This window comes from Puma concolor, chromosome A2 (assembly GCF_028749965.1).
Source record: "Puma concolor isolate L17-30 chromosome A2, mPumCon1.1.hap2, whole genome shotgun sequence".
Classification (NCBI taxonomy): domain Eukaryota; kingdom Metazoa; phylum Chordata; class Mammalia; order Carnivora; family Felidae; genus Puma; species Puma concolor.
Genome location: NC_141668.1, coordinates 111,339,759 through 111,356,370, shown reverse-complemented (window position 1 = coordinate 111,356,370; position 16,612 = coordinate 111,339,759). Strand labels below are relative to the sequence as shown.

The 16,612-nt window shown below is 58.3% G+C and overlaps 1 protein-coding gene across 2 annotated transcripts; it reads left to right on the top strand.

Moving 5' to 3' along the window:
• Nucleotides 1-129: 129 nt before the first annotated feature.
• Nucleotides 130-14,929, top strand: KLF15 (KLF transcription factor 15). Of its 2 annotated transcripts, none has more exons than XM_086697255.1 (3): nt 130-358; nt 4,911-6,011; nt 13,693-14,929. In XM_086697255.1, exons 2-3 carry the CDS (start codon nt 4,936-4,938, stop codon nt 13,859-13,861), a joined length of 1,245 nt encoding a protein of 414 aa, XP_086553381.1. In that variant the 5' UTR covers nt 130-358; nt 4,911-4,935; the 3' UTR covers nt 13,862-14,929. The 2 variants fall into 2 exon arrangements, with proteins under 2 accessions (XP_086553381.1, XP_025778396.1); XM_025922611.2 differs by lacking the exon at nt 130-358 and adding an exon at nt 365-3,619.
• Nucleotides 14,930-16,612: the final 1,683 nt, after the last annotated feature.

Below are 16,612 nucleotides of genomic sequence, written 5' to 3'. Positions count from 1 at the left end.
GGGGGCGGGGCCAGGGCCGGGGCCGGGGGCGGGGCCGAGGCGGGGCCGGGGCCGGGGCGGGGCGCGTGACGCGCGGCGCGGGCCAATGGGGCGCGCGGCCGGGGCCGAGCCTCCTGCGAGCCTTCGCGGCGCCCGCGGCGTCACGTGAGCCGCGGGGAGTGAGCGCAGAGCGAGCGGCGGCGGGCGAGTGCTCCGCCGCAGCAACCCGCGGGCCAGCGGGCTAGCGAGCCAGCGCAGGACCCGCGGCTGGGCCCGCGGCCGCCGCCGGACCGGGAGCCAGGCCGCCGCCCCCAGCCCAGCCCCCGGGGCCTCAGGACCTCCGGGGCCTGGCCGCCAGCCGGGCGTGCTCCAAGTTCAGGTGGGAGAGGCTTTAGGAGGCCGGAGGGGAACCCAGGGGGCTGATCGGGACGCGAGTGGGGTGGCGGGACGCCGCCTGGGCTCTGGTGGTGCGGCCGGGTGCCGGCGCCGCTGTCCGGAGCTCCGCGCCAGTGTCGGAGGAAACGCCGGAGAAGCCGGGCGAGCCCCTGCGCGGGGCCCGGTGTCGGACAAGCCCGCGCGAGAGTGACTCCCCCAGTGCCCATCGGCACTTTCCCCGCGCGTGTCCGGGCCGCTGCCTCGGCGCCTGGCCCCGCGGGTCCTGCGCGCCTTGCGAGCCGGCCCTCCCATATGGCGGGCACCGGCGGGGCCTGGCGACCGGAACGGGCCGGCGAACGCGCCGGCCAGTCGGGGGCCGAGGAAGGGGGGATCAGGGGGCTGTGGCGGAGGGGTTACTGTCGGTCACCGCAGCCGTGGCCTCTGGGAGAGGGGCACCGGCCGAGGGCATGGTGCCCGGCCGGCAACGCTCCCGGGCTCTACCGAGGGGTCTTCCTTTCCCACGCTCCTCCCACACGCGGGCGGGCACCCACGCCAGCTCCACGCGCGAGTATGTTGCGGACACCCTCCGGCACAGCCACACCGCTGCCGCGCACCACGCCCCGCACACGCACAGTCACACGACATGAACTCACACCCCTTCGCGCACACCCGCACTGCTCACACACCTCTTACTTCTACTGCCCACGCAGAGTCCCTGCTGCTTTCCACTGAACATTAGCAGAACGATGGCCAAGGGGTGGCAGGGGCAGAGGAGAGGCCACCCCCACCCACCGTGGCCGTGCTGTTCCCTCTTACCTCCGCACTGTGGTATTCCCTAAGGAGCCCCCCCTCCCAGGGCACCGGGGGGCTGTTTTCTCGCCCAATCCCTAGGAAGGTGACAAAAATCCCCAAATGCTTTAGTCCCTCAAATCACCTTTCCCCCAAGGACCGGGTGGCTCGTGGGAGCCCCCGCCGTCCTACAGGTGGGAGAACGCCTGGGCTCTGCGACTTTGGGGCCTGCGGGTGGCGCAGGGACCAGAGACTCTTATTTTGAAGGGCGGCCCCCACCCGCCACCCCCGTGATTTGCACGCTGACCCAATGGCAAGCCCTTGGCCGGCGCTGGGCTTGTTATCAATTACATGTTGTTCCTGCAGCCGCTGTGTCCCCGGGAGGATAAACAGCAGGCCGGGCCGGGCCTGGGGGGAGGGGGCGGAGTCCGGCTGTAGGCCGGGGACGGTGCCCGGAACAGCGTGTCCCCTCCCCCTGCACGCAGCCTGTGCTTCTGGCCATGCCATGTGCTGCTGTGTTTTAGCTTCCTAGCCGGCTCCCTCCAGCCCCGGCGGGCCCTTTTTCTATCGCCAGTGCCCCCGGGTGTCCCAGAACCCCTTCTCTGCTTTCAGTGCCTCAGTGTGCAACCCTGGCTGACCAGCCCTGCCTGAAAACCCTGCTGCCTGACCCTGGCCATTCCATACCTGGGAGAATCCCCACACCCCCACCCCCTGCCCAGCTTCCCCAAGCACCTCTCACACAACCAGCGCGTTCTACCAGGTCCTGTTTCGGAGGCTGGGGTGGTGGCAGACTGGGTAGTCAGAATAGCTTCTATTTTGGTGGGGAGGTAAACAGAAAAGTACACAAACCCATAACCAAGATGATTTCCCCCCTGGTTACCAACTACTGGAAGAATAGTGTGGGATGATTTAACAGATGGTGGCCAGGGGAGAGCCCCACAGGCAGTGTCTTCTGAGCTGAGCTCTAAATAAGGCACTCCCACTTGGAGTGTTGGGAGAAGAGGGGCCCACAGAGACAGCACAGTTAAGGTGGAGTGGAGCAGGTGAGGTGAGATGTGGGAGAGATGGGCAAGGCCCAGGTGCTGGGAGAAGATGGGGTCACATTTCCTAGGGAAGTTATTGGATGTTTTCTCCTACCCTACCCTACCCTACCGTACTTACTCCTCCCCCCTCCACACTATTTCTTTTCATACCATTTCATCTGTGAATATCTAATTATCAACTATAATACCATCATCACACTTAAAAATATGAACACTAACTCCTTACTATCATGTAATATTCGGTTGGTGATCACATTTCAGGGGAGAGTTTTAAGTGGGCAAGAACATGGCCTGATCTGCCTCTTAACCACTAGTTAAGGCCTGTTCCTAGGTTCTAGGAAGGCTGGAGTCTCTCTGATTCCTTAGGATCACATCGGAGAGGCACAAAGACCACGTGTTCACCCATTTGGAGGTTAATCCTAATGGCTGGTACTGACCAACGCCTGAGTGCATGCCAGCCACTGTAGGAAGTGTTCACCTGGTGTTAGCTCATTGAACTCTTTGAGTAACCTGGGAGCTAGGCACTACTGGCAGCATCCCTAGCCAACAGACCGGACACAGAGCAGTTGTGCCACCTGCCCGAGGTTGCCCAGCTAAGTTGCAGAGGCCAGAGCAGAGCCCCCTGCTCAGAGGGTGGGCCAAAGTGGTGGTGGGGGGGCCCAGGGCCCAGTGTGGGCTCCGCACAGCCTTGTTGCCCTTCACGTTATCTGGTACTTTTATTCCTTCCTGGCACCTGATTGGGTGAATAGCATGTATTTTAAAACTTCCAGTTTTAAATCCTCAGATAAGTATTAACAATTAAAGAGCCAAATATCCTCCTGGCAAAACTGCCCTGGGGTATGGACTCGCCAAAGGCATCCACCCTGCCTTAGCTTCCTGGAGCTGCATGAAGCTTCCTGGATTAGTGGGGAACTGAGGTCACTGGGGCCCAGAATAGATGGGGAAACTGAGATTCGGGGAGTGAGGACTTGTCCAAGGTCGCAGCTGATGATGATCCTGGCCCTGACAGGTTTCTGTCCATGGCCAGACCTGTCGGCCGTAGAGTATGCTGTGTGCTAAGTCCAGCAGTGGCCCTCGAGACAGAATATAGGAGTGGGTGCAGAGTGGGGATAGGCAGCAGAGAATCTCTGGTTTTAGACGTGGAACATTCCCTGTTCCCCAACCTCACTGGTCATTGGGCAGGGACAAAGGTCCACAGAGGTGGCTCCATCATAGCCATACACTGTTGACTCTCCTTGGACACCGGACCTAGCATGGCCTTCAGAGGACACAGATGTCCCCTCTCTTCTCTGTTGATGTTCCCTGAGGCCCTCCTGGGCACTAGCTGCCATGCCGGAAGCTGGGAACACAGTGGGGACCCAGCAGAGCAGCCTGCCTTCCTGGAGTTCACGGTCTAGTGGGAAGACGGGAGTTAGCTGGGCCTTCTTGAGGTGGTGAGTGCTCCATGGGGTACAGGCCAAGGGCATCCTCTCTCTCATCCCACTAGGTGGTCGTGTAGTCACATGGGGTAATAGCCGTGCAAGTACTCTGGGACCTGGGTCCACTTTTGCCCTTGTGAGTTATCACTGTGGGGCAGGGCCCTGTCCACCCCATGGTAAAGCCTCAGTAAAGTGTCTGGGTACAGTCAAGAGCCTTTTGTTCTGTCCCTGCCTCTCCCACTTCACAAAGGAGGCAGCTGAGGCTGGAGGGGTCCGAGAACAAGAGGGTGGATGAGGTCTCTCCCTTCAGATGGGGAAACAGAGCTGGTGAGAGCAGGTGCATATGGGTCTTTAATTTTTTTGCGGGGGAGGCACAAATTCGACTTGTCTGATTAAAATATAGACTGCCAAGTTGAGGTTCAATCTCAGATAAAATATTTTTTTTAATTTTTTTTCTGTTTATTTTTGAGAGAGACAGAGAACAAGCAGGGGAGGGGCAGAGAGAGAGAGAGAGAGAGAGAGAGAGACAGAATCTGAAGTGGGCTCCAGGCTCCAAGCTGACAGCACAGAGCCCGACGCAGGGCTTGAACTCACAAACTGCGAGATCATAACCTGAGCCGAATCGGACGCTCAACCGACTGAGCCACCCAGGCGCCCCTAAAATAATTTAATATGAGCATATCCCATTTAATATTTGGGACATACTTATGTTAAACGTTGCTTGTTTTTTAAAACCTGAAATTCAAATCTAACCGGGTGGCCTGCAGTTTTATTTGTTTAATCTGGCAACCTTACCCAAGCTCCAACCAACACAAGGGTCAGGGGGCAAATGGCCATCCTCCTGCCCCCTTCCAATGAGTCAAGAATGAAGCTGAGGTCAGGTGTCCTCAGAAGTGCAGCCACTCCAGTCAGCTGGACAAGCTTCCCCAACGTTGGCCATTTCAGGGTACAGACATCCTCCTTGCATACTTTCTCGCTCACACGTGCACACACTCAATCATTCACAGATACACACGTGTTCTTTCCCAGAACTGTTCTGGAAAACCTGTTTGAAACCAAAAGTACCCCGGATTGTGCAATGGGCTTGGAGAGCGCTCTTTTGCAAACAGGTGGTGCAATTTCGGAAAACACTCTTGCAGACAGAGTTCTCCCACGGGATGGGATGGAGACAGGATCCAGGCATTTGGCAATGGGAGACTGTGGGCAGGCAGCGGAGGTGGGGGGGGGGGGGGTTGTGCACAGGCCCACGAGGTGGCAGGTGAGCATGCCATCCTTCTGACCAGGCCTCCTTTGTTCTTCTCTGCAGCCGCCACCGGCACGGCCAGGCCAGCATGGTGGACCACTTGCTTCCAGTGGACGAGACCTTCTCGTCACCGAAATGCCCAGTTGGTTATCTGGGTGACAGGCTGGTCGGTGGGCGGGCGTACCACATGCTGCCCTCGCCCCTCTCCGAGGATGACAGTGACGCCTCCAGCCTCTGTTCCTGTGCCAGCCCGGACTCGCAAGCAGTCTGCTCCTGCTATAGCGGTGGCCCGGGTGCTGAGGGCCAGGATAGCATCTTGGACTTCCTGCTGTCCCAGGCCACACTGGGCAGTGGTGGTGGCAGTGGCATTGGGGCCAGCAGTGGCCCCATGGCCTGGGGGTCCTGGCGGCGGGCACCAGCACCTGTGAAGGGGGAGCATTTCTGCTTCCCCGAGTTTCCTGTGGGTGACCCTGATGACGTCCCAAGGCCCTTCCAGCCCACCCTGGAGGAGATTGAAGAGTTTCTGGAGGAGAACATGGAGCTGGGGGTCAAGGAGGCCCCAGAGGGCAGCAGCAAGGACTTGGAGGCCTGTGGCCAGCTCTCAGCCGGGCCACACAGGAACCACCTCCATCCTGGGTCCAGTGGGAGAGAGCGTGGCACTCCCCCTCTGGGCAGTGCCAGTGTGGGTGGCAGCCAGAGTCCGGGTGGGGGGCCCACATCTGATGGCCCCATCCCCGTGCTGCTGCAGATCCAGCCTGTGCAGGTGAAGCAGGAGTCGGGCAATGAGCCTGCCTCCCCTGGGCAGGCCCCGGAAAGTGTCAAGGTAGCCCAGCTTCTGGTCAACATCCAGGGTCAGACCTTTGCACTGGTGCCCCAGGTGGTGCCCTCCTCCAATGTGAACCTGCCCTCCAAGTTCGTGCGTATCGCCCCTGTGCCCATCGCCGCCAAGCCCATTGGGTCGGGACCCCTGGGGCCTGGCCCCGCCGGCCTACTCATGGGCCAGAAGTTCCCCAAGAATCCAGCGGCAGAACTCATCAAAATGCACAAATGTACTTTCCCCGGCTGCAGCAAGATGTACACCAAGAGCAGCCACCTCAAGGCGCACCTGCGCCGGCACACAGGCGAGAAGCCCTTTGCCTGCACCTGGCCGGGCTGCGGCTGGAGGTCAGTATGACAGGTGACAGGCCAGGCCGTGAGCACGGCCAGCTCGTCTCTGCTCCCCTGGGGGTGTGGTCAAGGCCCAGTTCACCATTAGATAAGGCTGATTAGGAAGGGGAGATGGGGCAGGCAGGCAGAGGGGCCAGAGCTGGCGTGGCTGCCCACAGGCTTCCTTGTCCCTGCTTCCCTACTGATCACTGAAGCCTGAAGCCACCTGGTCTCCAGGTTCATAATGACCTGGTCCGGCTTGCTGCGGGTGAGGGGCTGGGCCATGGCAAAAGGGCTCTCTTAGTAGTAACAATGGCAGCTAAGAATGATGGAGTGAGGGCTGTATGTCAGATGGGGTTGTGGCCCTGTGTGCACTGTTCCCTCAGTGCCTCACAGAACCCCTAAGGGCAAGTGCTACCCTTACAGCTGAGCAAACAGGCTCAGACCAGCTAGGTAACTTGCCCAAGGCCACACCACTTGGTAAATGGGGTTTGGGCCCAGAGGGTCGCATCAGAGGCGTCACATCCCGAAAAAACGCTGCTTTTCTGACCGGAGGGACCAGCTTCACTTGTGGACGTCCTCAGACACCTGGACAGGGCCTGGCCCTTGCTTCCCTGCGATACCTGAAGGTGTATCTGGGAAGCTGTGAAGGAGGACCAGGCTGGGGGTGCTGCCCAAAGGTGGATGAGTCCTCCCGGACTCTACTCTGTGTGGTGCAACACGAGAAGCCAGCTCTCAAAGGGTCGGAATCTTGCTCCAGGGCTGCTCAGCCAGCAGACGGCAGAGCTGGATGGGATCCCCCCCCGGGTCACCCTCACCTGGGCCCCCAGGGGTCCCCAGATCACCCTTCAGGTGGACTGGGTGCACCTTTCCCTGAAAAGCAGGCAGCCGGGAGCTCGCACCCTCAGGGGCACCGCAGCTGGGCTGTCTCCAGTTTTTAGGACACCTACCCTGCAGGAATCTGGCCTATCTGGTCGGGGGTGGGTGCAGTGTGCATTACCAGCACATTCCCGGTCTTTACTGCCAGGGCTGCTGTGGCCGCCGCTTTGTGAGCGTTCGTGAGAGAGCGACCGGGCATGCCCCTCTGTGTGCAGACCTCACAAGTGGGCGTGTAGCTGCATGTGCACCTACGTGTACTTGCTTTCTTCATGTGTGTCTGGGTGTGCTGCAGGACTACGCATGTCATGTACCTTGCGCGTGCGTGTGCATCTGTGTGGGTGTGGCCTACAGGGAGCAGTTGGCAGCTTCTTGGTCAGACTCATCCGGCAGGTCGGGAGGGTTGGCCCCAGTTGGGAGGTGCTGGCCACAGAGTCCTGGCCAGCTGAGGCCCTGACTGCAATATGTGATGTGACCCTGCAGCTGCTTTCCGTGGAGTGCTGAGCTGACCAAGGAAGAGACTTTTCCCAAATAGTGTCTTGGGTTATGGAAGCCCTTCCTGATGAAGGGTCTCATGCAGCCACTGCTCCAGAGGCACCCACCGGACAGGCCCACGGGGCTTCTGCCAGAAGCCCATAGGGTGTTGGTGCTGGTGTCACATCCCTCTCTGAGCCTCTGCCGTAGTCTGTTGAGTGGGCCCCCAGGTGACAGATGTACCTGCAGAGCCACTTTGAGACCTGGTACACTGGTGGGTATGCGGTGTTGGTGGTCAGAGCTTGGGGGTGTGGGGAAGCCGAGGCACTGGAGCCATAGAGGCAGGTGTTCAACTGTAGAAGGGAGGGCCATTGACCTTGGGTGGGGGGTAGCTGGCGGCAATGGTGGGAGCCTCAGCCTATGTCAGCTTCTGACTTGCTATGTGCTCTCGGGGAGCTCCCCCCTGGCCAAGCCTCACTTCCCCATCTGTGAAGTGGGGGCCCTGCTCTCTCCCTCTCCCTCTCAGGGCCAGGGGCGCAGGGGTGCTCGGCACCACCCCTTTCTCATTGGTGGCACTGTTACTCTTACAAGGGCAGAGTCTGAGAAGAGTATCATTTCGGAGGTGGTCCAGACTCACAGGGACTCCTCTTAGATGCATTTTCTCTTGGTGGTGGCGGGGGGGTGCAGGCAGGGCTGTGGAGGGGTCAGGCATGTGGCTGGACAGAGCACTGGTCCGACTCCTGATGGGCTCACCTTCCTGGGCACTGTCCCCTGGCCACTGCTAACTCTTGGCGAGTGGCCCTTCCTGTTGGGATGAGGCTGGGCAGGGCTACAGGGAGGAAGGTGTGGTCCTTGGTGAAGGCTACCCACTTGTCTCATTCCCCCAGGAGGAGGGGACCTGCTTTCTGGGCTGTCTCAGAGAACAGACAGAATCCTCAGCCCAGAGCGCATCTTAGGGAGGCAGATCTCATCCCCAACACCGCAGCCTCAAGAGATAGTGAGTTTCCCATGGTAGGAGGTGTGCAAGCAAGAGTGGGATTTGTGGAGGGGATTCAGCCTTGCCACTGTCTGGGTCCTGGCACTGTTCTTGCCCAGGACCCACTTGGCAGGGGAAGGCACGGCATGTGCCTGGCATGGTGAGTTCCTGTGGAACTGACCCTGGGGCCATCCTTGCCTCCAGCCACTCCTAGGCCTTCAAAGGCCTCCCCAGCTTCTCCCAGGGTTCCCCTGGAATGGGATCTGGCCTTTTACACGTGATGGAGGCACAGGCAGCTGAGGGTACCTGTGTTTTGGGAGAGCTATTTCTCTGAGGATGCAAGAGTCCCTCATTGGCCTTCGGGAGTCCAGAACCCCTGGGGATGTACATGAGATGTGTGTGTCCCTTCTATGCGGAGGGAGTCCTTGCAGTAGTTGGGCAGGCAGGCTGACCGGCGCTGGGACAGCTTGATCTGGACAGGACAGCAGAAGTAGTGGTGATGATGGCAATTGGGTGCCACATTTTCTGGCCACCGACTGTATTCTGGGCACCACCCTAAGGTGCTCAGAGTGGGAATCCCTTCCACAAATCCACATTACTTGGTTGTATACTTCCTGCCATGAGGAGCCCATTACTTTATGAGGCTACTCTCGCCTCTTCATGTACTTGGTACTCTTAGATTCCTATCCACACTTCGCATTCTGGCCTGATCTGCTGGCCAGCCTCCCTTGCACAGTGCAGGCTCCCACTCGGGCCCCCACCCTCTTTGCCCCCTCTGTGTGCCCCCTGTCTCCAACACTTCCCTTCTGATGGCAATGGTAGTCGATCTTGCAATGGTCCCTGCTTTCTTCTGCACATGTCACAGAAATGAGCTCGTTGAGCCCTCAGGACAGCCCCGTAACATGGGCGCACCAGTCTGCATTTCCCAGAGGGCCCACAGGGGTGGAGCTAGTGAGCGTGGCTCTGGGTGTGCCCTCAAGCAAGTGCCTCAGCCCCACCCTGTCCCACCAGCAGTCTGGTGGGCATGCCTTTCACACCTGGACAGCTATGCAGCTGGCCTTTCCCTCATCCTCTCTCCCTGTGCACCTGGTACCATGATGGCTGGGCGTCGTCTCTCCCCGATGAAGCCATCAGCTCTTTCAGATGTGAAGCTTCTGGGCGAGGAGCAGAGAGCTAACAGTAACAACAGCAATAACAGAGCTCTCGTGCACGTGCTGAACATTCCAAAGTAACTCATTGAATGCGCCACATAAGTCCACAAGGTAGGCACCAGTATGCTGCCCCCATTTAGAGAGGAGGAATTTGAGGCACAGAAGAGTTAAGTAATTTCTCCTTGGTCACACAGCTAATGAGTGGCAGCGTCCGGAGTCCAACCCAGACTGTTTGCCCCTTGACCTCCTACACCCAGACTCAGGACCTCTCTCCAGCCCCCTGCGTACCCTCCAGTGAGGGATGGCCAGCCCCTGTGCTGGGAGGGAGAACCTCCACCTGCAGCTGGTCTTCAGGCCGCACCCCTGCACACTTGCCTGCCTCCTCCTATGGGGAGTTTACCACTCTCAAGGCCACCTATCTTCCTGGTGGCCCTGGCCCTGTGTCCTGTGCCCGTTTGTGAAATGATGGTGGCTCCCCCACTCCCCCACCCCTGCAACAGCCAGGTCGTCATTTTGCCAGGTCACCAACCCCCCACTTCCTTCAGCTTTTGATCCTGAACCCAGTATTCTCTGTCCCCTTCCTTCTCGTGACGTGGTTCTGGCATCCTTGACGGGGCCGAAACCAGACTTTGCCTGTTCCAGTCTGTCTGGGAAGTGGCTGTTTGCCCGCCTTCCTAGAAGTTCCCTTGCTACGCTCTCAGACACAGGCGCCTTTTGTTCACGGCAGCAGAACATCCTGTTCCGGAATGGCCAAGCCATTCTATCCAGTAAGAATCCCCTCCTTCCACAGCTAATATGAATATTAATAACTTCTAGCAGTCCTGTGTGGCAGGTACTGCTGTCATCCCTGGGGGACACAGGGGGCCCAGAAAAGGGAGCCTGTGGGCCTGAGGCCCCAGAGCCAGGATAGGATTCAGACCTGGTGGTACACTGCTGGCCTGCTTGGTTCCCATGTCTCTGCTGCCCTTATTCAACAAGGCATTCTCTCACCCCTTCCCCCAAGTGGTGTTGGACAGGTTGTACACTGTACAAATCTGGGGGGCACCATGCCCATTGCAGGCCTTGAGACCTGTCTACAATAATGGCTTTCTGGCTGATGGAAGGAGCACTTTGCACAAAGGTGCTGTGTGTGCCAGCGGTGGGGCTGATGTTACGGGCTGCTTCCCTCTCTAGTACCTCAGCAGCACAAATCATGGTGCTGACCCATATGCTCCTGGATGTCACCAAGGAGCAGGTTCTGCGCTGAGCAGCTTGCAGGTAATCAGAGCTCACCGTCACTGAATCATTGCCACGTGCTGAGCACTGTTGTAAACCCTCAAGTACCTTCCCCAATCCGCATAGTCCCCCGAGGCAGATCTGTCGTTTCCACGTCTCCAAGTGGGGAAACTGAGCCTCACAGAACTTGGTGACTTGCCCGGGTCACCTGGTCATAGGTGGCAGAGCTCACAGCCTGCAGAGCCTGCATCTTAGCCACCCGGCCCCCCTCCCACTATGTGGTCCCCGGGCTCCTCCAGTGGCTGCTGTCTGGGAGAATGTGAGGGTGTGAGGTAGGGATTCTCTGAGGGCTCAGTTCCCAGGGATGGACCGCTCAGGTCACAGGGCCCTAAGGCAGCAGGGAGGAGGCTGGCAGGTAGGGACAGCTTGTTCTCAGGCCTAGCTCTCATGATGTGCCCAGGATGAGAGGGCCACTGTGTCCATTGTGTCAACTCCTTTGGCCTCTGAGACGAGTCCCAGCAGGTGGGCCAGAATCCCAAAGTCTTCATTGGATGAGTGAGGAAATCTTGCCCAGGACCACACCAGGGCTCCTGGTGGGGTAGGGACCTGAAAGGATCCTGCCGTTCTGCTGGCTCTGACCCTGGCAAGCCCCTTATCCTTTTGAGCCCTTGCTGTGGTGTTGTCAACCCTATGGGACTGATCCTGGCTCCCTGGCCAGAAAGGTGCAAGGTAATCCCAGTGCCTCGTGCCCAGGATGGCTCAGATATTGCTGGTGGCGTTGTTTCTGTGGCTTCCTGCTTACCCCTGCCCTGGGCAAGCCCACCTGTATAGAAGCTGTATGTGCAGCTCCTGCTGGGGCAGGTGGCCCTGGCCTGAGAGCACGGTCCAGGCTCTGACTGCCGGGGTGCACTGTGCAGCTTCCTCACTGGCTCAGGGCTCCAGTGATATACCGCCCAGCCAGGCAATGTGGAGGAGGCCAGGCACAGCAGGGAGCTGGATCAGGATCTTCGCTCCGGCCTTGACTGCTCTGTCATGCTGGGGATGCTGGATCAGGCCCTCATCATGCTGAGCCTTGGTTTCCTCATCTGGCAAATGGGCCAGTCAGTCTTCCACAGCTCCAAAGATAGGATGAGAGCATTGCTCTGTAGCAGCCTCAGTTGATGCTCTGGGATATGAAGCGGAGTGCCAGCCGCCTGTCTTCTGTGCTTCTGGGCTCCCTATCTGGTGCTCAGGCCTTCCTACTGCCCACCTCGAGCCTTCCTCAGGGAATGTTCTGCTGTGTCCTTCTGATTCTTGACAGGCTGTGGGATTAAAGCTTCCACCAATAGGGTCAGGCCACAGGTAGGCTACCGGTCCCAACACATTGGCTGGTCTGGGGACAGCTGTTCCACCCAACCTACCTCTTGCTGTGTGGCCCCAGGTTTGGGAAGGGACTGTTGGTCCCGGTACCTGTGTGTGTGTACATGTGTGTGCTCACGTAGGTACACGTATGCCCATGCACATGATGTGCATACGTGTACATGTGTGCGTGTGCACACCCTGTGCACCCATGTAGAGTGGACGCATGTGTGTGCAGTGCACCCATGCTTATGTAGCACATGGGTAGCTTGTGTGTATGGGTGTGTCTGTGTGCATTGCATGTTGTGCATGCATGTGCGTGTTTGTGCATGCCGTGGAATTTGAGAGTGCCCTGTAACAGTCCTTCATCCTCCTGTGGGTGCTTGCTGTGTCCACGCTCTCACGTGAATGCACTTGCTGGCATCTGCCAGGCACCAGGCCCTGGGCTGCTTGTGGGATGGACCACAGGGAACGAGACACACATCTTTCCTCATGGAGCTGATGGTCTAGTGGTACAGGCTGACATTCATTAAGAAGTTGGAAGCGAATTTAAAGTTACAATAGTGGCAGGTCCAGGAAATTGAGGTGCATATAGTGCTGTGGGAGCCTAGAATGGGATGCAGTCCCGGAGGGCTTTCTTGAGGAAGTGACATTTGAGCTAAGTTCTAACAGATGGGGGGAGGCAGCAAGGAGAGGGGAGAGAAAAGCATTCCAGGACTGGAAAAAGTATGTGCAAATGTCCTGTGGCAAGAAGGACCAAGGATAGGTCCGTGTAGATGGAGCAAGAGGAAGACAGTATGTGGCGGGGGAGGGGGACGAGAGGGATCTCGTTGTCAGGATGAGGGTCACGGGATGGGGAGAGCTTCAAATCCCTGAAGTCAGTGACAACATTCTGAGCCCTGTGGTCCAGCTCAGATCCTTACCTCTTGCATTAGCAGCTGCTCATTCTCAGTGGCCTCTGGGCTGTGGGAGCACTTGCTCCCAGGCAGGCTGAGGCCGAGAGAGGGAAGTGGCAGGGGAACCATTTAAACTCTCAGAAGTACCTTGCAGTGGCATGGTTTTGTTTGGTGACGTTTTAGGGGGCCCAGCCTTCAGGAAAGCGGTGTCTGGGACTGGAGTGGGGACTCAAGTCTGAAGACCCCCACCTCCGCTGTAATGGAGGCAGGAGGAGCCGGGAGATCCCTGCAGGGCCGGGGAGACACCTCTCCCAGGCTTCAGCTTCGGCTCTGGACAGGCCTCCCCACGCACACGCTCATAGAAGCCCCAAGTTCTGGCCTAAGGGGGAAAGGGAATGCGAGGTGTATCAGGGCCAGGATGACCCCACTGCACACTGCCGGGCGGGAGGGGGCTGTGGGCAGTAATCCCGGACTCTGGTGGGCTTGATCGCCTATCGGAATATTTACCAGCTGCTCGCAGGCCCAGATGCCTGAGAGCAGACCGCCGTGCAGCATTGGGCCTTTTACTGGCAGTTCTGGAGGGGGGGGGGATGGGCGATGGGGCTTGGGACAGTGACTTTTCAGCAGTGGATTCAGAAGTTCTCGGGAGCCGGAGCAGCGCCGGGGCCGCGCCTGCCGGGCCCCTGCGTAGAGCCCTGCACCTGCCGGCCGCGCTCTGGGTGGGCGTCCGGCGGGGCGGGTCTCGCTGACCTCTGCCCGTGCGTGTCCCGCAGGTTCTCCCGCTCGGACGAGTTGTCGCGGCACCGGCGCTCGCATTCGGGCGTGAAGCCCTACCAGTGTCCCGTGTGCGAGAAGAAGTTCGCGCGCAGCGACCACCTCTCCAAGCACATCAAGGTGCACCGCTTTCCCCGGAGCAGCCGCTCGGTGCGCACGGTGAACTGAGCGCCCGCCGGCCCCGCCCCCTCACCCGCCCAGTTCTTTTGTAGCAATAATTTATTTGCCTCTTCAGAGGCACGTGACGATGTTGCAAACCCACCTTCTGGAGCCCGGGAGGTGCAGGAAGAGAGGGGCTTGCCTGGGAGGCGGGAACCGGAGCCGCCCGGCCCGCTGCCTTTCCCGGGAAACCTAGAGCCACGCCCGGGTCCCTGGGGTCTGAGCCCCTAGCACCCGCGCAGGGGGCCCTGCCTTCCCGCCTTTGTGCCTTCGTGCCTTCCAGCGGGCCGGCCTGTGCTGCAGCGGCGCGGGGAGCCTGGACCTTCTCCCACTGGGCTCCCTGCCTGGGCCAAGGCCGGCACTTTTTGCTCAGAAGAAGAAATGTGCCGTTTTGAAATGTCAGTTCCCAGAGGGAGCTGTGCTGGGAAGAAGGAAGTAGGCCAGAAGTCCAGGGCTGCACTGTGGTGTGAGGGTGGCTTGGTCCCAGACCTCTGGCTCAGCCTGACTGCCGGAGGAGGAGGAGGGTACGGGAAGGGCCGTCAGGGGTTTAGAACCTGGCCTCTGGGCAGATAATGGAATTAGGGTGAAAAGCCCCCTCTTTGCGGGGGGCGGTCTGGCAGTGCATGTGCTTGAGTTAAACAGTGCAGGGCAGACAGGTGCAGTCTAGGTACCCAGCATGGCTCATCCCCTCGTCCTGTTTCCAGACAAATCCAGACACCAGCCTCCAGGATCACCTTGGGGAAAAGAGGGGAGCAGGCTGCATTGCGTGTAGACGAACTAGATAGAGCCTCCGAATCCTGATTTAGAAATGCATTCCTTATTTTGTCTAGAAATTAATATCAAATGAACTAGCTTGTTTTGACAGGTTTATTTCACATCCTATGAATGTATGTAAATAAGCTGTACATAGGTACATCTACATAAAATATCTTTTAATAACATATCAACATTTGTGTACATTTGAAATTAAAAAAATCTATAAAGCTGGTGTACATATGTTACAATTATGTATATTTTCTTTGGTCCTTCATAAAAATATATTTACTTTGCCAATAAAAAGAAAAAAGAACTCGATAACTTTATGGCATTCCAGTGCTGTTTTCCTGTTTCTCCAGAAAGTGGGTGTGATTCTGAGGGCCGAGGCTCTGTGTCTGTGTTTGCAGCATTTAGGGAGCCTTGTTTTGTATCCAGAGGGACACGAAGATCCCTTAGGGGTTCAGCCCCTGGCCCATCAGTGCAGGCTTCCCAAGGCAAGCCCTCCTCCATGCTGGCTGCTGGGTTTTTGCTCATTGTGGACTCCCGGAGGGCTCTCTCTCCCCTCCCCACAAACCCAAATCCAGCTCCCATCCCAGCATCACCTATGGGAAGCCACCATGGGCTAGGCCAGGCCTGCAGTGATCACTATGACGACTATTGGAGACCCTCACACAGTGCTTCCTGTGCAGTCAGTCCTTCAAGCATCTGCTGTGCAGAGGAGAGTCCCCTTCGGAGATGGCATAGTTATTCTCACCGGCTCGGGGCATAGTGAACGAGTGGACTGGTGGAGGGGAGATTAGAGAGGCCAGTATATGCCAGGAGGCCGCCTCCTGCACCCATCCCAGCTGCTCTGAGCTCTGGGGAGACAAGTCCTCCTGAATTCCCCCAGATTCCTGGCATCTCCACCGTGTGCTTGCACAGTTGAGGTCTGAGTGCATCCACATGTCCCGGTGGGTTGGAAGCAGGGGACAGTGGGAGCCTCAGAAGAAGGAGAGGCCGTGAGCTAGCAAGGGGCTCAGTGGGGTGGCTGAGATTGGGCAGAGAAGGTGGGCTTGGTGGCTGTAGTAACGAGGCAGCCCCAGCTCTCCCGTCCACGTGAGGTGACAGACAAGGACCTTCTAAGGGTGACCCTTAGAAGTCCAATGCAAGTTGGGCAAGTAGTTTTTAGGGACCTCCTCGGAGATGGAGGCAGGTGGTGATGCACCCATGGATTTGTAGCAGAGCGATGTCTAAGTGAGATGTGTGTGCACGTGTGCGTGAGGTCACGGGCCTTTGAGCCACTGTTCCTGCTGATGGGAGTCATCTGCCACCATCATCTTTCCTGCCTGGCAGGAGCTGGCAGGTGTGAAGCTTTCACGTGTGCCCAGCACACAGCATGAGTGATCGGGGAATGGACGCTTCCATCCTGACCAGCTCTGGTCCTGGGGAAAGGACTTTGCCTTGTGACCTCTATCCTTTGACTTACCCTCTGTGGTCAAACATGCTGTGGGGAAGTGAGGCATTGATTTCCAGGTGCATTAACGTAGCCTTTCTTTATTCATAAACAAGCGGTGCAGCCCAAATAAGAGGAACAGTGGAGGTCAGGACGGTCACTGGAGGAGGAATAAGTCTGTGAGCCCATGTCCCCGTGATGCCAGGCACCAGGACTCTGCTTACCTCCGTGTATGTCCCCCAAAGTCCACTGCTCCGAGCTTGCAGTGCCCTGGCTAACCTGTCCTGGCCAAGGTAAGGCTGGCCGGTGTGCAGGGTGGTCTAAGCCATCGCCCTCGGTCTGGGCTCTGGACTCCCCACCTAATGTGTGTGCTGACACCTGTCCCGCGTGGGCAGCACAGCCCCAGGCTCTGCTTCCCTGAGGCGCCAGCTGAGAGAGAGCTGGCAGGGACAGCAGAGTGAGCACGGCAAGAGGGAAGGATGTGGGCACGAAGGCGGCTGTCTCTGGATCCTCACTCTACCTTCAGACGAGTTTGTTAAAACTTTCCGAGTTCACCCTGCAGGATGGACACG

Coding starts and splice junctions, on each gene's coding strand:
- KLF15 (XM_025922611.2), top strand. CDS start 3,516: ATGCCGGAAGCTGGGAACACAGTGGGGACCCAGCAGAGCAGCCTGCCT. Junction 3,620..4,910: donor AGCTGGGCCTTCTTGAGGTG/GTGAGTGCTCCA, acceptor TCTTCTCTGCAG/CCGCCACCGGCACGGCCAGG. Junction 6,012..13,692: donor TGGCCGGGCTGCGGCTGGAG/GTCAGTATGACA, acceptor CGTGTCCCGCAG/GTTCTCCCGCTCGGACGAGT.